Source organism: Miscanthus floridulus, chromosome 14 (assembly GCF_019320115.1).
Source record: "Miscanthus floridulus cultivar M001 chromosome 14, ASM1932011v1, whole genome shotgun sequence".
Classification (NCBI taxonomy): Eukaryota; Viridiplantae; Streptophyta; class Magnoliopsida; order Poales; family Poaceae; genus Miscanthus; species Miscanthus floridulus.
Window position 1 is genome coordinate 13,315,247 of NC_089593.1, and position 20,801 is coordinate 13,336,047.

General features: G+C 40.4%; 1 protein-coding gene across 11 annotated transcripts; it reads right to left on the bottom strand.

The window, feature by feature from the left end:
• Positions 1 to 3,236: 3,236 nt before the first annotated feature.
• On the bottom strand, positions 3,237 to 13,064 carry LOC136505765 (histone-lysine N-methyltransferase ATXR7-like). Of its 11 annotated transcripts, none has more exons than XM_066500918.1 (18): positions 12,673 to 13,064; positions 12,110 to 12,267; positions 11,555 to 12,005; positions 11,341 to 11,463; positions 10,432 to 10,722; positions 9,981 to 10,331; positions 9,573 to 9,866; positions 9,219 to 9,489; positions 8,490 to 9,134; positions 7,998 to 8,419; positions 7,788 to 7,910; positions 7,622 to 7,702; positions 7,199 to 7,252; positions 6,970 to 7,121; positions 6,296 to 6,334; positions 4,984 to 5,199; positions 4,416 to 4,453; positions 3,237 to 3,809 (listed from the first exon to the last, which is right to left on the bottom strand). In XM_066500918.1, exons 2-15 carry the CDS (start codon positions 12,247 to 12,249, stop codon positions 6,313 to 6,315), a joined length of 3,420 nt encoding a protein of 1,139 aa, XP_066357015.1. In that variant the 5' UTR covers positions 12,250 to 12,267; positions 12,673 to 13,064; the 3' UTR covers positions 3,237 to 3,809; positions 4,416 to 4,453; positions 4,984 to 5,199; positions 6,296 to 6,312. The 11 variants fall into 11 exon arrangements, with proteins under 11 accessions (XP_066357015.1, XP_066357012.1, XP_066357013.1 ...); XM_066500915.1 differs by having other exon boundaries at positions 3,237 to 3,948; XM_066500916.1 differs by having other exon boundaries at positions 4,378 to 4,453.
• Positions 13,065 to 20,801: the final 7,737 nt, after the last annotated feature.

Sequence of the window (20,801 nt, forward strand, 5' to 3'; positions counted from 1 at the left end):
TTTTTTAAAAGTTTGATTGAATTTATAGAAAAGAGCATAAAAAATTATGACACCAAATTGATATAATTAGATACTCCAAAAAAATTACAATATGTCCAAAAAAGTTATATTGTTTTATATAAATTCGATCAAAGATAAAAATGATTTAAGATAAACCTAGGAAATGATTTATTGAGAAACGGGGAAGTAGCTATTAGTTGTTACTCTCACCATTCGAAATTATAAGACTTTTTAGTTTTTTTTAATTCATAGCTTTTGCTACGCAGATACTAATAAAAACTATCAACTATGTATTTAAAAATACCAAAACGTTTTATAATTTGGAACCAATGGAGTACGTACTAGTTAGCAAACTATATTGGTATACCCGGCTCCAATAGAACCTTTTGTAGAAAGTATCAATCTTTGCACTTGTGCCGACCATTTAGGCCGTCGGGCCGTTCTCCATCGCAGCCGACCCAACGATTCTGTCTGTTTTTCCAGGTCCAGTCCAGTATTTGTCTGGCCTTTTAGGTCTGGCCCAGCCCATGCATATGGTAAATGCGGCCACACGTCTAACCGCAGTCGCAGTCTAATGGAGTTGATAGCCACGTGCTGCCGTCACATATATTGCCGTACATTTTTCTTTATTTACATACAAATATAATGCCAAACTTCCACTACCAATCCACGTGGTGGTGACTCCAAACGGTGCAGTCAAAATAATAGGCGAACCAATCATTGCGCTCTTTAATGTTGGTATATATATACTATATGAATTCGGAGGTATTCAACTCAATATCGAGAAATTTTTTAATCCAGAGTAGTCACCATGTCAAAAGTGTTTGGTTTACAGTTTCAAAAAAGAAAAGAAGAGGTACTAGCTTAGAAATTTCAGTAATTTTTTTTTTTTTTTTTGTAAATGTATATGTTTGTTTAAACAGCTCTATTGTATATTTGATCTGAAACCTTATATGGATCATGGAGCCGGAGCTGCTGGTATGACGAATAAATAAAATATACACCACCAATACAAACAACACACTGATGCACTGTTTGCCTCTCGTATATATTACAGTACTTACAACAAAGATAGCAGTATACAGCGGCACGTCCTTTTGGTATGTACTTTTACTAGCCTTTACACACTTCACTTCTACAATAATGGACCTAACTAAAAGAAGAAAGACCTATTAGAACTAATAAAGAGGCGGAAAAGAGATAAAACCCTTTAGGATTCCTTTGGAACACAAGATATCAAAACATAGGAATAGGAAAAACATAGGACCAGAGTTGTATGTCACTTGCAATCCTACAGGAATTGAGAACGCAAGAAATTCTCTAATGGAGCATTTGGATACAACACAGGAAACATGGGAATTAGAAGAGAGAGAGACACACACAAAGGAAAGTTTCCAAAAGGTTGGATCGCGTATTAGATTTCCTCTAGAATACCTATGCATTGAGCCATTCCATAGGAATTTTGTAGAATTTCTGGATGGCCAATCATTTGGCCCTATGGATTGAGCCATTCCATAGGAATTTTGTAGAATTTCAGGATGGCCAATCATTTGTTCCAAAGGACCACATATGATTCCTGTAGATTTAGAATCCTACAAAATTCCTGTATGAATCCTTAGTTCCAAAGGGGGCCTTAAGAGCTATCAGGGTCCCCTGTTCAATTAGCTCTAGAGCCCATAAACCAAATGCCCAATAACATGACTCCAGGCTCATCTACGTTATTTCGATCAAGCATTAGCGGGGGCATACACATAAGCAAAAGCAGCGTACTCCCTACATCCTAAATTCTATAAGTTATTTTGGCTTTTCTAAATACATTTTTTTTGCTATACACGTGGATCTGCGTCATCTAGATACATGGTAAAAACTATGTATCTACAAAAACGAAAACAGACTTACCATTTAGAACATAGGTAGTTATAGGTGACTTTTTGCTCTCTAGTCAAATTCAAATATAAAGGCTAATATGGCGCACCACACCCCTTGGTCAAGTCATTCGTCGTGGTATTTTTGTTAAATTATGCAAGCAATACTAAAATAAAAAAAAACATTCTCTCCATTTTTAATTCTTCCTCTGTTTTAAATCATAAGCGATTTTAGCTTTATTCTAAGTCAAACATCTATAGCTTTGACTAAGTATATAAAAAATAGATAAATCTCTATAACATCAAACAAGATTCATCGGATACACCATAAAATATATTTTAATAGTGCATTATTTGATATTGTAGATATTAATATATTTTCTATAAACTTGATCAAAACTAGAGAAATTCGACTTATGACAACTAAACCAGCTTATACAATTTAAAATGGAGAGAACATATAGCGTTTAGAACAAGCTAATTAGTTCAAAAATAAAGCAATTATCTTGTCATAGCATCATACATTCAGAAACGAAGGGGCTGTTAATAATACTTCAGCCGGTCCCTTTTGGACAAGATCGGGTCAAGCTTGTGAAAATTTAAATACCAATAACTTTTAAGATATATAGATCTCTATTCGAAAGTACTTTTACTATCTTATATACTCCTTACTAGATTTATAATTGTACTAAAATAAAATAATGGTTAAAGTATCCAAAACATAAGGTACTTTCGACCGGACGGAATACTCGACAACTCTAACTTCATGTGATGGAAATTTTTCTACATGTCATTGGCTAAAACCAGTATCCCTGATTTGTCACCTAAAAAAACTCAAATCCCGTTAGTAGCACTATCTATAGATTTTAATCTCTTTCACGTCATTGTTGATCATATTCCGTTAGTCTTAGCTAATAGACAACAAAAAGATCAATTTGCCCACCCTATCACTTGAACACAAATTTAGTTGCTCCCTATTTATGCTCCCAGCTGAGCACATGATGTAGATTATATCGTACTAATGCAACCTTGGAACTTTGGAAGGATCTTATTCACATAAGATCTTAGGTACATGTGAGTGTCCACCGGGCTTACCCTCCACAACCACTGCCACGCTCACAACCAAAAAGTAGCACTATAATAGCCAATCAGCACATCGAGCAATAGCAGCTAGCGACCATGCGGCCACATCGCCCACACACTGAGCAACTCACATAGCCGACAGCCTAGCAGCAAACAGCACATGTTCCTCAAACAAAGATCCATCTCTACGACTCTACCACCTCCTTTCTCACTGAGCCACCCATTTGCTCATTATTGCCTACCTTTGCGATTTGGGGACGACTAGTAGGAGCAATACTGACATATGGATGTTGATATACTTACTCAGACAATTACCTTGATATGAAAGGATTACAATCTAACACCAATTACATATGTGAGAATCGTGTATTTTAGGTTGCAGATAAGGGATTTAGGTTTATGCTAATGGCATGTAAGGATTTTTTTCTTCTTTCCAATGAATAATGACCAAGAGGTAGGCCCAGGAAGAAATTCATCACATCTAGGCCCAAAAGCCGAACTCAAATTTCATCTAAATGACCACACCCCGCCTCCCTGAAGTTAGAACTACTAATATACATCACGCTTAACTTTGCTCTCTTTCAATTACGTTGTGAAGAGCTTAAAGCTGTGATGTAACTAATCAATGTATCATTGCAGGGAGCAAAAATACGTGGTGCACCTATCCATATCGCTTAACCTTGCTCTCTTTCAATTGCCACGAATAACGTAGGACCTCATTCTTGGATTGCACTTGACTGCTTGTTTTCGGCCTTTGCCCGTGTAAAACCTTGTTAGGTTTCGCTAAAACCAACCTTGTCACTTTTAAGACTTCACTCATGGTAGTCAAAATTTCAAGAAGCTGATGCCTCCATCACAACCCTGTCAACCCATGCAAATTTTTTTTTTTTGGGGGTTAATCCTTGGCCATATTGCGTAGGCAGCCAACACTTATGATCGGTAGCTAGTCGCCTAGTCCATTTGCACGCATGCGTCCGAGCTGCCAAACCTAATCCTCTGGCTAAACACAAAACAGTGTGAATCAGGAGGCACCGTTCGTCCGAGCTTTCATGGTAAAAGAGAAATGCTGCATGCGATTAAAAATACTTACATGACATGTTCTCCGGTGGATGCTTTTGACCACTGCTTTGCTTTGTATTTCTATTGTACTAGTATGTTACAAAATCCAGTGGCTTTATGAGATCATATATGTTTTCAGTACATGTGATTTTTATTATAAAACCTAATAGATTTATGAGACTGTTATGTTTCTTTTCGAGACAAATCTACACGTTTTTTTTTTTGTTTCCAAATAAAATAAAACTTTAAAAACTTCGGCTGGATCTTGTACAAAAACATGAGTATTTGTGAATATGAGTTATCAGTTCTAGTGTTATATCAAAATGCACGAAGAAAACATATAGACAACCAATAGAGATGGAACACATACCACACATTTGGAAAATTCGTGGACGCCTACATGCATACCTCATGGATGAATCGACAAGCCTATGCAGATTTGGTACCTGCATGCAAGAACAGTAGGTCCATGAATAAACACTTGCACCGCTTTACAGAAAGATAACTTGCACCCCCAGTGCACTACCATAGAGTAGGATTTGCATAAAGTGACACGCCAAATGGAGGGTGCAGTAAATAGATATTTTTCACGCCACTGGAATGGATGAAGTGGCTAAAACCAAAAACTACTCCAGACTGCAAATGGTCATCCAGCCCACACTGCCATCCATGCATCCAGATCAAATAGGGTTCAAGTCAGATCAACAGGAGCAGGGTATCCATTCAGTTCGGTTTGGTGCTCATAACATCCTTCACACAAGCAGCGGAAGTATTACAAGAACTAGTGGTTCGTGTGTTCCATTTTTTAATAACTAATTATAATATTATAATAAATACTTAAAAGGTAAACCAATCTAACCGTTTCATATCCACCATGTGAACTATATCCTCAATCCAAACAATGTAATAAGTAAGCCTGCGCCTGTACAAGAGTTTGCAACTCTACCCAGGTATGTCAAAAAACAATAGTATTGACCTTGTCAGAAAACAACCCTTTACTAGCTCAGCCCATCCTCAACTGATTTCCCATGCCCGCCACCTCCACAAGGCAGAGCAGAGCATGATACTGTATGGGCCTCCTCTTGCACCATCCTTGGGGTAACTTGAAATTAGTCTGGACAAGTATAATGCGCAGTTTGTTCTTGCGGTCCAGCATGTTCATGCACTCCATACTTTGATATCGATATAAATCCTGCAAAGTAGACAGAACACCCGAATCACCACCAAGTCTTTTTCAAGTCCACAGTGCAAGCTGTTGCATGTTTTTATGTAGTGCAACAGCACCAAGCCTTGGTCAACAGAGTAGAGATGGTCGTTATTCTTATCAGGTGATTTGTCACTAAAATGGGAAGTAGGCGTTGCTTTCACTAGCCAAGATATTAGATCTCAACTTACATTATAACAATTTCACCAAGAATCACTCCATCCCCCTATCCAAATTTGCAGCTAATGGTCAATTTATATTTCTACAGAATATCTGGGACATTAAATTCTTGCAAGTCCGAAAAAATAACTGATTTTATCAATTGGAATCCTCAGCCCAGAAATACCAAGAGAGGGTGAAACTATGAAAGCCTGTACAATGAACTACACAGGATGAGATTCCCAGGTGACTGACATGTCCATGGAATTATGTAGGTACCATAAATGCTCTGGCATCAATCATAATTACAATCCTAGATGACTTTTAGAATATTTAATGCAGTTAATAATCCAATCATGCATATATACCAATTCTAGTTTAATCCCTGAAAAATAAATTATCAGTAACCACAAGACAAATTGGACGCAGTTTGACAAGTTAAATGCCCCATCTCCAATTCAACATTTAGCAACGAATATATACCAATTAAAATTTGGCTGAGCCTTGGGCCCCTTTTGGATTGACGAATTTTCAAATATGTTTAAATAATTTCAATCCAAAGGAAGTTGTCCCATGTTGCTTGTTCGAAAAGAATACTGAGGATGCCCAATTTGTAAGAAATGGCTTCTAATGACATTGACATCAATTCCATAGGAATGTAATATTGTGTTAGATATCTTGGAAAGATTAATATAGTTGCAGATATATCAAATTGCAAATTCCCATGATCTTTTGTTCCATAGGATTCAATAAGCTATTAGAAACTAAAATCCAGCATTCAAAGTTCAACTTGTGTTAAGAATATCTGAGCACATGACAAAGAATGATATCAAAACTAATCTACGAATTTCATACTGCAAAAAAAACTATATGAAACCTGATTAATGAATTCCACACAGCCAAGAATCATAAGTGCTGCAATTACCTCAAAAGATGGCCTTCTTAGTTCATTGATCCGCGGCACCTAAACAAGCAGTGGATAGTTAGGATAAAAAGGTAGAGTAAAACAGAAGTAATCTCAATGGCAGTGCTCAATTGCTACATTAATTAAATAGAAACGCAACAGGTCATTCCTGAGCAAAACCATGACTATGAGGAAGACAAGTCATTTAGGGAAAAAAAAGTATTTCATGTGGATGCAGAAGATATTAACATCTGAATGTTTACCTTCATATATGCACTATTTAAATTATTATTTCAATATTTCTAGAGCTTGATATCAACAATTTAGTTACTTCAGGACATGAAAATAATTACTTTGTGTGTCTGCATACTGCTGTGCAAAATGGGATAAGCATAGATAGAGGCGATGGAATATCTGCATGCTTTCCATAGTGCAGTGGTAAACAAAAATTGGCATCAATACAAGTATTCTAATCTCGCATCATCAACAGTTTGGTAAGGAAATCATTTTATTTGGCTCCAAATTTTTATATTGTGTATATACATGCAAGTAGTACCAATAACATCGATAAGACTACAAGGGCGGCCAAACTTAATACCCGTAACACCATTTGAAACACATTATCTTCATGAAATAGATCTCAATTGACAAAACAAAAGCCTTCAGCCTTCCTGTATAGTGATTAGCAGATTTACCTCCGAGAACCACAATGGCAAGGTATCTTTTTTTCCTCCAATGGAAACTTGTAATTATATGTAATTTCCTCACCAGCATATATACGCCTCTTTGCATAAATGAAAATCTTCTTCTGGCCATCAACAGTGATCACCTTTGTGTAGCAATTTGGCTGGCATGGAAAATATGAAACTACTACTTAGCATTTTACAAGCATCGCAATTGAATAATCTTTTCTTGAACACTTACGTCACAAGAATGATTTATGAACCTTGCTAACCCACCACGCTTAGTGGCATCGACCTGCATAAATTAAGATACTTGGGCAATGAACACTAGAACGAAAAACAGAAGGTGGAATAAAAAAACTGACAGCCTTTTCTTTTTGGTTGCAGCTTGAGATTACATAGCACTATAGCAGTCTTACCATTACCATCCATCCAAAGTAGGCACTCTGTCAAGAAGTGCCCCAGTGTTTTTTGTTCAAAAATAATAATAGCACGGCTCCCAACCAACTAAAAGGTTTCCTTTATGCTCTAGCTAACCATTTTCACATATTTTGTTTATTTTGTACCCCTTGAGATAATACATGAGTTTCTTATTTCGTAATCAAAGAAAAAAAATGAAGACACCAAAGCAATACTGCATTGAGGAATGATCTGCATCACCCACCACAAAATCATCATCCAAGCGAAAGAGGTAACTGCTTCCAATCCCACTCTTCTCATATTGAGACTCACGTATGTCAGAGACCTATAGGGTACAAATCATTCTTTAACACGTTGCTCAAAACAAGCATGTCAGTGAAACAATGGTTGATTGAATAATGCATGATTACCCGCCGGTGAATCAGTTGACCAACATATTCTATAACGAAGTCTTCTGCTTCGATCAACTCAAGCGCGACCAGACCCCATTCATGGATCTTGCTCCTCTGAAAACGCAAGCGCTTTTTCCTTGCCTACACATCGAGAAAGGAATAAATGAGAATCATCAGAACCACTTATAAACAGAAATTTCAGAATCAGAATATATAGTTCTGTTTTACCTTCATTTGGGGAATTTTCAGCAGCTCAGCACCTTCAGCGGCTGCTAACAGATTTCGCAGTTTAACCCGATTTGTTCTTGCAGATGAAACCTTTGCTTGAGAATTTTTCCACACATTATTATTTGATGAGGCAGAAAGAATAGTCCGAACACGGTACCCTCTCACACGAGCCCTTTCTGATGGAGTAGCATTTCGCGCCCAATTGCGCCACTCCCATCCATTAATGGAAACTCTAGCACAGCCATCTGATTCTGGGCATGAGATCATCAGTTTTACCTTCTGACTGGTCTCACTGGGAATGTCCCTGCCCTTTTTTTTCTTGACATGTTTCGTGAGCATACTATTATCCGCCACATTATCATTCCCCGTAGGTGTCCTGTTAGCAACCATGTGCTTCTTAGTTGGATGAGATGACCTGGCTCCTGGAAAGGAAAGGCATATCACAAATATATACAAACCTATGTATCAGAAGAAACAGATCAAAAGACTTACCTTTTGGCACCTGACTGGAAAGGAGTGTCAGATCTTGCTGGATATTCAAATCATGAGCATCATTAGCCACAGTTTTGGCTCCTTTTTTGGAGGGCTTGTCCACAAATGAAACTTTCTTTGATGTCAAAGCTTTGTTTGATTCCTGGATATTTTTCACATAAATCTTGCGGTCAACAAGCTGACAAAGAGGTTTTGAAAGCTGCTCATCCATTGAGATTTCCACTGGTTTTTTTGATGATTTTGATTGACATGTTTTCTCAAATTTCCTCTTCCTGTAGTATGTTTTTTCTTTGAGTTTTGATGATCCATCTGCGCTTTTAGTTATAGCATTTCTCCTGGTGTACCATGAGCCCAAGCACTTGCTAATTGTATCAGAGAAGAGAGATGTCCACTCTCTCACAACATTCTCATGTAGTTTTTGCCGGCAGAGAGCCAAAGTTATATATCTAGAAATCAAAGGAATAGAGTTCATTGATTTTGAAGGTCTATATATGTTTTTGTCCATAAGTGGTAAAGGGACTAAGCCAGTCTTCATTCCAGGAGGCACTTCATCAAATTTCTCATCCAATTCCGCTGTTTTACATATATCCATCTTTTCAAATATCCTCGCATACGACATGGATAGGTGATCTTCCACTGCACACACTTTACAAGGGAATAAGAAAAATGCAATCAAGCACAACACAGGTAAGAATGGAAGAACATAACAGAAGGATGCTGATCATTTACCATCAGAAGTGGGCATTTTATCTGTTGCCATTTCAGCAGCAGTTGATGTTTCAACTGAAGTCGGTTCAGTTGGACTGGTTCTTGTAGCTTCAACGGTATTCAGTTCTTCATCTACAGCCATTTCAATTGGACTGGTTCTTGTGGTCATAGCCATTTCAACAATATTCAGTTCATCACCTCCAGTCATCTCAATAGGATTGAGTATTTCGTGCATAGACGTCTCGGCTGACATGGGTGATTCTGGTGCGTGAATAGGGGTACCAATTTGTTCCTGTGACATTTACCGAAACAAATTGTGGGAATTCAGGGGTATTAGCAGTAATCAGGAAAATTTCTTTTTTGCTTTCAGCTCACCTGATCAATACTGCTTTCGAGTCCAAAGCATAAACAATTTGTTATCTCCTCTGCAATAACCTCCTCAAAATAGTGAAATAAAGATTGCTTCGATGAGATATATAGTTCATTTGCCAGCATCCTCTGGACTACTGCTAAGGGGCCAGAAAATAAAGTGGTGCTTGATTCAGACTTCCCATCCATAGCACTTCCATTGACTTCTAATAAGGATGGAGAGAGGGAGCTCTCAGGAGATTTCCTACATGGTCCAAATCCAGGTGGAAAGTCCATGTCACATTCAGTAGCATCTAAATCCTGCAAAACCATGAAAGTATCACAACATATCAGCTGTGAAATAATAACAAAGGTTTATAAAACACTAAACCACTCTTATCAAGAAAGAAACACGTTCAGCCCCAGTGAAAACACCTTTGGTGACAATTCATGACTGTCTTGGGCTTTCACGTTATCATCAGGGATGACAGAAATACTTGTAGAGGGCAGATTCAATATACAATTTCTCTGTAACCATACATCACAGTAGTCCAGAACACGTTCAGACAGTATTTCGTCCCATACATTCTTCATGGATTCATAATAAACTGTTTGCCAAACTGCTGGTAGTATATCAGCAAATTTACCATGCACTGCTGTAAATTGAATTGCCACTGAACAATCCACTGGGGCAGTATTATATGAGTTGCCTTTTTTTGGAAGAGTAGATGATGTGTTAACTTTGACCTTAATTGTGGAATCCTTCTTGTTGCTCACACTGTCAGGCTGCAAACAATAGCACAACTAGGGCAGGTTATTAAAAGCTGAAAAGGAAAAGTAAGACGCAGCTCCCTCCTTAGACAAACCCCTCATAAATAAAACAAACCTTAGTAACTTGGTTCTTCAGTTTTGCAGCCAGTTGCTTCTCAGTCTTCTTGGAAACAATTAAATCTGGAAGTATAGAGCTGAATATTTCATCAATTAGAACCCTGCGAGCTGATTTCATAATCCCTGAATGCAGCTGATGGCTAACATCATCAACTATGTCACCCACTAAGCCATTCAATGATGCAGAATCGTTAGCTGTAGCTTCCGAAGGCTCTTTGTGTTCCCCACTCCACATACCCATTAGTGATACAAGCGTAAATGGGCCAAATTTGCCATCAACATGGTAAATCTGAAGTAAAATTATTAGAATAATTCATCAGATTGTAAACTATGTTGAGAAATTAAAACTTATTTCATAAGTTGGCACATGAGATAGGAGGAAATGTGTAGTATGAGAGTGAAGGATCTAGATGCACATCAAGTCTATAGATTATCTTAAATCAGGAACAAAAGGCAGGGAAGACTTCCATGAATTTCAACAGAATCTTATCTCGGTTTTTCTCATCCATCATGTAAATCTTATTCAACCTGGCTGGGTTACCAGATAGTCTGTACAGTACTTGCCAAGAATGAAAATAATAATATTGTACTATGATATGCTAATCTAACGTAAAGTGCCAAGGGAACTCATGGCAACAAATGAACCAAATTTTAAGAGTTTTTTTTCAACGAGAGAGAGAAACTCCTCCAACTATTACACATTAGGATATCCAACAGCCTAATAATATTCTTGAGCCATTGACAGATGTGACCAAATCATAGGAAAGTGTTTCACTCACAAAGGAAGTGCTGCATTACATAGAAGCAATTAAGAATGTCATAATTTACACGTATACATACTTTTTTTGCTTACACAAAGAATTAATGAGATCCAGAAGGTGAGAATTTTCATATCTGATTTCCATACCATTGAAAGATCTTGGATATAGCTATTGTGATGCCAATAGGAAAGTTCAGCAAGAGAATGTGGCCCTTGTCGGCAACCTTCTGAATCCTCAAACATCCAGCATGATTCTTCGTTTGAAAGAGACTAACAGGGAGGAAGCAGGAACCAAAGCAGTCAGGAAGGCAGGCAAGCTAAGGATGACACGAACAAATATAGACAGAAGAGCAAGCCATACATCTGGAAAAACCATTTTAGCATGGGAAGCCACTTTCTCTGTCTCCGTCGATGCATTTGGGGTGGAAGACATGGCACCGACATTCCATTGTGAAAGGAATTGTTTCAGAAAGATCAACTGCACAGGATCGGCTGTTTTCCCACCAAAAACAGCATAGATAGCAAGGCTTCGAGGCAAGAAACCAGTGGACAGCCCCTCATACAGTTGTTCAGGTGGGTAAGGTCCGCACATCTGCCCGTTCCTGCTCATATACATGCAACCTTCAAAATGTTGATGTTGCAAGTATGCGCCCTGTGCCCCATTTTGACCAGACGAATAGCCAATCCCATATTGTGGATAAACCACACCATTGTTACCAGTGGAACAGGCATATTCCTGCATTGCAGGAAACACACCAGTGTTCTGCGTTTGATCACCACTACCGGAAGCCATGTGATGCCGCTCAGAGCACCTGATAAATCATGCAGGAAAGCATTAAAGCTCCACGTAACTTTTTAATAGAAATAGAAGGAAGGTAAAAGGCTGAAGAGATGCGATTTCAGTGAAGCCTTGTACCGGTCAGGCAAGTCCCCCAGTGAATCATCACATATTGGCACGCAACAGACAAGGGGTTCACTATACGACAACTCGGTTGCCAACAACTTTACGCGCTTCCTTCCAGTAACAGGGTAAGAGCAGCCGACGCCCGACACCATTGGTTCAGCATCCAGGCCCTGATCACAAGAAGAGTGGCACATGCACAAGTGTCAGATATGTCTCAACCGAATCATTCAGCTTAAGAAGGAAAATCATGGTAGCCTTATGCGTTGATGTCTGGTCTGCTGTTATGTGCATTAGCATGGCTTGATGTATAACACATGCAACGGATTTTGCATTATTTTGACACTGCGTGTAGACAGTGGCGTTGCCAGTGAATTTGCATGACGAGGGCCAAGCAAATGCTTAGTATAGAAATCAGGAATTGGGGATTGTGGCATATAGACAGTGGCGGAGCCCATGAATCCGCACAGGGCCACATACGTTGTACATACTAGAAATCAAGAATTGGGGGTTGTGCATTGTGCAATTGAAGTTGTAAGAACAAATGCAAAACACTCAATTACTCGAATGTCAAATACCAGCTGCGCTGCTGCTGACAGACGCCCGGGCCGCCGGACTCCCGCGGGCGGCAGTCGCCTGTCCGGCGGGCGGGCAACTGAGCAACACCGGCCGGCAGGCCACAACCGTAGTACGGCACGGGCACAGCCTCTAGGATTTGCCCGCGTAGACGCGTCCAATTCGCCCCCCAGAGCCACTTGTCCGTGCCGATCTGCCTGCCCGCCGCTAGCACTGATTGGCTGCGCTGACCCTCGATTTGATAGCGCCGGCGTCAACCCGCTAGGGTTTCGGCGGGCAGCGGCAGGAGGCGACGGCGGCGACGACCGACAGGGGATTCCCGATTCCGATTTGCGTAGCAGGAGGGGAGGAGGAGGACAAGGACTGAGAAGGGTGCGATGGGAGGGCCCGCCGGCGCTAGCACGTTTGCTGGGCTTCACAATATCTATTGGGCTTGGGCCACATTCCTTCAGAAGGTCATTCTGGACGTTAGAAAAAGGGTAGAAGGAAAATCCTCTAAAAAATAAGTCCATTTTGCCTCTCTCTCCGTACCATTGTTGAGGGAGGCAAAATGGTGCTACTTTAGCGTGTTTTTGGTTCGAGGACGAAGTTAGATGAGATATGACAATCTATGAATTTTGGGATAAGGATATTCATGATGCATGTGTTGGTTGGGACGAGCTATTTTTTATTTGGTTGGATGGATGATGGTGGATGGGATAAGAATAGTTGACTAATTATATCTATTATTTATTATTTAAAAATAATAACAACTAATTACTACCTCTGTTTCATTTTATCTAGCGCACACGTATATCAAGATTCAAACTTTAAAAAATTTGACTAATAATTTTTAACTATTATAATGCAAACTTTATATGATTAGATTTGTAAAGAATTATACTATCCCATGATTATAAGTTTATAAACATAATAATATAATATAAAAGCAAATAAATTGTGAAAGTGTAATCTAGGAGACCGTGTCATTCTCTTGCGCCAAATAAAATGGTACTAAGGGAGTAGACACTAATAAATATGTACTAATACTAATTTTGTCATGATAAACACTAATTTAAAATGAAACATGTTAATTAGCACCACTAATATTCTAATTAGCACATGAAACATGCACTAATCAATGTATTAGCACTTATCAAAACTAATCCTACCATCATAATTACTAAGTAATAATATAACATACTAATAATCCTTAATTTATTTGCTAATGACAAAGAATAGAAGATATAGATAAGCTGGTCCGCGAGATTAGAACTCCTCTCCTTACCAATTCCAACTTTTAGATTTTGGAGATGATCTTGATTGCTTCATAATGTTAGGCCGATTACCACTCGTTGCATCCACCTCCTCTTATACTTAGAAGCTCTTTGGAAGTAAGCTTCGGCTTCATCATCCTGTGCTTGCCATGGCCCTGAGCTTTATTATTGAGATCTAAAAACTTCATCTTATCTCTGGCATGCCCCCAGCGCTTAGTGTTTTTTGTTGAAATTTTAATATAGCCGAACAATTATGTTCGGTTATAATTGCTGTTTTGACATCACTCAAATTGTTAACTAAACTATTGTGTTCGGCTATACAACAGTTTTTGCATCATGAATGTCTCCTTCATCCGAATTAAATAATCCTTCGGACTCACACCGTCATTTGGCTTCATTGTAGCTACTATTTTCTGGCCCTTTAGGGCGTTACCAGCGTCCGGATGTCCGGAGCCGCTCCAAAATACCGGACATCTCCGGTCCTTCGCACAGGAGGCCGCGCCGTATGTTTTCGCGTGCCCCACCGCATGGGCCCCGCCTGTCCCTGCCTGTGGATGCCACGCGCGTGGATGCTTCTGCTGGTCTCAAGTGCCGACACTGTGACAAACGATGGCGCCCTAGCAACTGTAGCAGGCGGCTACGACAGGTGGGGCCAACAACCTCGATCTATTTTTACAACATTCAGATAAAACACTTGCAACATACATGAAACATTCACTACTACAGATTGATCTATCACTATCGCCACTTTCATTGCCGTAGCGATAGAAGCGAACGTGTGATACTTCCACCATCGGTTGGAATGATAGCGAGGCCTAGGAATGAAAACGGCAGTTCAGACTTCTACCACCGACGGGTTAACGTTAGATGCGGCAGTGGTATTGCAGTTGCATTTGCTCCGTCGCATGAAAAGCCGGGCCAACAGGGATATGCATTTTGTCCGCCGGCCCTAAACTAGCGTTTGGTCAAGCGGCGGTAAATTCGGCGTGTGTTGAATTGCCTCAACTTCCAAGGTCATCAAACCACCGTTACTTCCGTCGTCTGAAGTATAAGAGTCGTACCCACTGCTCTACATACTACTTCAAGCCCGGTGCCCTCTGAAACCACCCCTCTTCTTCATCCATCATCCTCTTCTCTTCCAATCTACAAAGAAAATATCGGACAACCCCATCAAGTTTCCAAACAACCCGTCATCCAGCGATGATGACTTGGTAGCCCACCAGTCCTCCGAGGAGGACGTCTCCTCCGACGACTGGAGGTCTTCTAATTATAGTCCTCCGTGGAGCTCCGAGAAAGAGGACCCGGAGGAGAAGGACGAGGACGAGGATGACGCCGACACCGACGATGACTCCGACTCCGACTTTGCCTCGCCTCCTCCCAAGCGAGCGAGGTGATCATATGTTTAGATTATGTAGTTTATAGTTAGTATAAGTAGTTTTAATAGTTTAGGTTAGTTATTATGCTTTTGGACGAGTACAATCATATACTCATCCAAATTGTATCTATATGTTGCATATACATAATGAATCAATGAAACTAATTCTATTCGCGCAGATTTGATCTCTTCAATGCCACTTTTTATATGAAATGCAAAGCAAGTTCTTTCCAATACTACTTCCAAAATGCCAGTGCACGAATTTAATCTCTCGAAGAATGTTTTTTATTTTTCAGTATATTTGTAAATGAAAAGGGAAAAAAACTGTCATGTATGGTTGCGGTTATTTCTAGAAGAATCTAAAAGCAGTTTAATCGCTGACAACCGCCATATTATAGCGTTGGATTAGCGTGGCAATGGTCGGCTTAATATGGACACTATTTAACTTATCTCGTGCCGTCCGTTCTCGCTGCCGATCAATCTGGACCGTCCGTTTGGCAACAAACCTAGAACCGTCCGGCCCGTTCTTAACTCCCCTCGGGTCTTGTTGACGCCTTGGCGGCAGTTCGACCAACTAAAAATCCCCAATACGAATCCATTAGTTCTCTCCACCCGTTGTTGCTTCATCCTTATTCTCTCCACCCGTTGCTTCATCTTCATTTTGACCTGTCGCCTGTACTTGCCCTGCCTCAAGCACCTTACATTGTCGTAGTGAACAATGCTCCGTGAACGTTAGATGGATTCGGTCACCCCTTGTTAGCATTTGGTTCCAATTGGTTTTGGGTTCGGTATCAGTTTTGTTCATATTAGGAATTTCTTCATTGCAATAGATGCCTTACTTCGTGCCCTGTGAAGGTTAGATGGATTCGGTCACCCCCCTTGTTAGCATTTTGTTCCAATTGGTTTTGGGTTCGGTATCAGTTTTGTTCATATTAGGAATTTCTTCATTGCAATAGATGTCTTACTTCGTGCCCTGTGAAGGTTAGATGGATTCGGTCACCCCCCTTGTTAGCATTTTGTTCCAATTGGTTTTGGGTTCGGTATTAGTTTTGTACATATTAGGAATTTCTTCATTGCAATAGATGTCTTACTTTGGAAGAAGCCATTTCAATACGAGCAACCTTGTGTTTTGGTGGCTAGGGGTGGCACCAGGACCCTAGATGATGTTGTTTGCTACTTGGGGATGAATCATTCACCCAGATCGACTGTTGATTGTTGAAGCCGTTGTTCATCACCTTCTCGGACCACAAAATTGACAAGAATCATTCAAGACCCTGTTTGTGGAGAGATTTTTGTGCTTTGCAGCACTACACAGGAAGTAGACATACTTTACAGATATAATATGTCCGTGGATGGAGATGTTGTCATCTTCACTATGGTTCACTACCTCTGGCTTTCGGGACTGCATCAACCAATTGAGTACCTTAGCAACTGCCTACCCATCTGATATTAAGTCTTAGAATTTGTGAAACTTTTATGTTAATGAAGTTTATATGTACTGATGAAACCTCTGGATTAGTATGTATGAGTACTGCATAATCGTTGAACTATTACTTTGGTTGAACTATTAATTGAATCAGTTGGTCTTGATTGTGGTCCATGTGTACACCTCTATGTAAGCACAGAGGATCCAAAATAGGCCTAGGCTGACCTCTTCACTCAGAGTGTGCAACATTTTGAACCCTGACTGCTCCATGGCTGCATCTAGCTCTAACTCCTCCTAGTGGTCGGCACCATCCCAAGGCGCCGTCGCGAGAAGAACACCGGCTTCCAATGAAGGAGGCTACAACGGGAGGGGGCCGCCCATCTCGTGCCCGTGTCGAGAACCACCCCTACTTATACCAGCCACCACTTTTGTGTCGCTGTGGCATGAAGATGCCTCAGTGGATTTCATGGAGTGATGGAAACCCAAGACGTCGGTATCACGGATGCTGCAGGCAAATAATATAAGTCAATTTCTTTCTTGTTCATTCTGTTTTCGCAATGCAAATGCTGAAATCCTGCTGTACTTATGGTAATTTGGTTTTTTCGTAGCCTGACTTAGATTGCGGGTTCTTTAGGTGGCACGATCCCTAATCTAGAAAATTTCTAAGGACTTTGATTTTGGATTTACGTAACAAGATTTGGGAGCTGAAGGCGGAGGCTAATGTTACAACAAATGAAGAACATCTGTAGGAGGAGAAAGAGATTATGCCACAGATTGAAGAAATGACCAGGGTTCCAACGAAGATGATGGAAGACTCCGTACCTTTGAGAAAGAAATGTGCTTCTTATTCTTCTTTCACCTACTTTTTACTTACCTTATTTCTTGGCATGTTCATTAGCAAGTTGCTTAGTTCACTGTGGTAGATTCAAGTATCAATTTATGATGTATCGGACTGAAATCTGTTAATTTTGTACAACTATTGTTAAACTAAATGCAAGGTGATTATCCAGGTGTTCAATTTATTGAAATGTAAATGCTAGTATATCCAAATATCAATTGATGTGTCGGACTAAAATCTATCACTATTGTACAACTATTGTTGAACTAAATGCAAGGTGACTAACTAGGTGTTCAATTTATTGAACTATAAATGATAGTAGATCCAAGTATCAATTGATGTGTTGAAGGCATCCTACTTTCCTAGACACTGGGCCCTGGTATAGGGGCAACCAATTTATTGAACTATATATACACTCCTACGGTCCTATCACACCTTCCTCCCATCCATTCTCCACTCTGCTCCCTTGCTCTGCTTCACCCTGCTAGCGTCAGACGAAAGGCAGCCTCTCACGTGCTCACTGCTCCTTCACCTCCAACCTCGCCGGTGCACAAATCTTTAGCGCGTTGTCCCTACTTCTTTGCTCCATCTGGATCTAAGGTAACTGCACTGGATCTGCTCCTTCACCGGATTCTACACTACTACAGATTGATCTATCACCATCGCCACTTTCACTGTCGTAGCGATAGAAGCGACCGTGTGATAATTCCACCATCGATTGGAACAATAGCAAGGTCTCCTGGGAATGAAACTGACAGTTCAAACTTCTACCACTGATGGGTTAATGTTAGATGCGGCAGTGGTATTGGGGTTGCATTTGCTTTGTCACATGAAAAGTCAGGCCGACTGGGATACGTATTTTGTCCGTCGCCCTAAACTAGCGTTTGGTCAAGTGGTGGTAAATTCAGCATGAGTGTTGAATTGCCTCAACTTCCAAGGCCGTCAAATCACCATTACTTCCGCCGCCTGAAGCTTAAGAGTCGTACCCACTGTTCTACATACTACTTCAAGCCTGGTGCCCTCTAAAAATACCCATCTTCTTCATCCATCATCCCCTTCTCTTCCAATCTACAAAGAAAATGTCAAATATCCCCATCAAGTTTCCAAGCAGTCAGTCATCCAGCGAGGATGATTTGCTAGCCCCCCAGTCCTCCAAGGAGGACATCTCCTCCGACGACTGGAGGTCTTCTGATTATAGTCCTCCATGGGGTTCCGAGAAGGAGGACCTAGAGGAGGACGATGAGGAGGACGAGGATGAGGACGAAGACGACGTCGACGCCGACGTCGAAGACGACTTCGATGACTCTGACTCTGACTCTGACTTCGCCTCGCCTCCACCCAAGCAAGCGAGGCGAGCTCATATGTTTAGATTAAGTAGTTTATAGTTAGTATAAGTAGTTTTGATAGTTTAGGTTAGTTATTATGCTTCTGAACGAGTACAATCATATACTCGTCCAAATTGTATCTATATGTTACATATACATAATGAATCAATGAAAAAAATTCTATTTGCGCAGATTTTGATCTCTTCAATGTCACCTTTTTTATATGAAATGCAAAGCAAGTTCTTTTCAACACTACTTTCAAAATGCCAGTGCACGGATTTGATCTCTCGATAAAAGTTTTTTGTTTTTTAGTATATTTGTGAATGAAGAGGAAAAAAAACTATCATGTACGGTTGCGGTTATGTCCAGGAGAATCTAAAAGTAGTTTAACCACTGACAATCGTCGTATTATAGTGTTGGATTAGCGTGGTAATGGTTGGCTTAATACGGACACTGTTTAACTTATCTCGTGCTATCCGTTCTCGCTACTGATCAATCTGGACTGTCCATTTGGCAACAAACCTAGAAGCGCCCAGCCCGTTCCCAACTCCCCTCGGGTCCTATCGGTGCCTTGCCGGCGGTTCGACCAACTAAAAACCCCAATATGAATCCATTAGTTCTCCCCACCTGTTGTTGCTTCATCCTCATTCTCTCCACCCATTGCTTCATCTTCATTTTGATCCATCGTCTGTACTTGCCCTGCCTCGAGCACCTTCCATTATCGTAGTGGACAACACCCCGTGAAGGTTAGATGTATTCAGTCACCCCCTCTTAGCATTTGGTTCCAATTAGTTTTGGGTGCGGTATCAGTTTTGTTCATATTAGAAATTTCTTCATTGCAATAGATGTCTTACCTCACGCCCCATGATCTTCGCTATGGTTCACTACCTCTAGCTTTTGGGACCGCATCAACCAATTGAGTACCTTAGCAACTACCTACCCATCCGATATTAAGTCTTAGAATTTGTGAAACTTTTATGTTAATGAAGTTTATTTGTACTGATGAAACCTCTGGATTAGTATGTATGAGTAATGCATAATCGTTGGACTATTACTTTGGTTGAACTGTTAATTGAATCAGTTGATCTTGATTGTGGTCCATGTGTACACCTCTATGTAAGCATAGAGAGATCCAAAATAGGCCTTCTTCTACAGGCGGATAGTACCCTGAACCGGTGGTGACAGAATATTTCATCTTGGTAGGAGGGCAAGGGTTTTGAAGGACATTTTGGTGCCTTGGCAGGAGGCAAAAGCGTAGACAAAAGACCTAGGCCGACCTCTTCACTCAGAGTGTGCAACACTTTGAACCCTGACTGCTCCATGGCTGCATCTAGCTCCAACTCCTCCTTGTGGTCGGCACCATCTCTGCTCCTTCACCTCCAACCTAGCTACAGTAATTTTATTGGATCTACAGATGAAAATGCATCTTCTCATTCTGGAGTTTGTAGCCTTGTATATCCGTGGAGTGCAGCTTGTCAGCCTTATTGTCCTCAGTATTAGTTCATCGAATCAGTGCTTTGTGAATAAAGTCGATGAGCTAAATGAAAGTGTACCAATGGATGTGGACAGGGTTGTACTGGTCAAAGCTCGGGATGACATGGAGATTGACAATGATCCCGTGGAGGTCGACAACGATCTGCAGGATATTATGGAGATTCACAATGATCCCATGGAGGTCAACTAGGATCTACATGGAGAATGATTAATTATGCAACCAATGATGTACATATGAAGGCCTTTTAACTTTTGCATAGTGTTGGCCTAATTAGTATCTGCATTTTAGCTTTCGGCATGATTGTTAGCTTGGTAGTGTCCACCTACTTATTTGGTATGAATGTATGGAACTCAAGTTGAATTCCTTTCAATCCGAGAGTACTAGCATTGTGCTTTCCTTATATTTTCCAACTGTGT

Coding starts and splice junctions, on each gene's coding strand:
- LOC136505765 (XM_066500918.1), bottom strand. CDS start 12,249: ATGGTGTCGGGCGTCGGCTGCTCTTACCCTGTTACTGGAAGGAAGCGC. Junction 12,006..12,109: donor CTGGGGGACTTGCCTGACCG/GTACAAGGCTTC, acceptor ATGATTTATCAG/GTGCTCTGAGCGGCATCACA. Junction 9,135..9,218: donor TAAAATGCCCACTTCTGATG/GTAAATGATCAG, acceptor TCCCTTGTAAAG/TGTGTGCAGTGGAAGATCAC.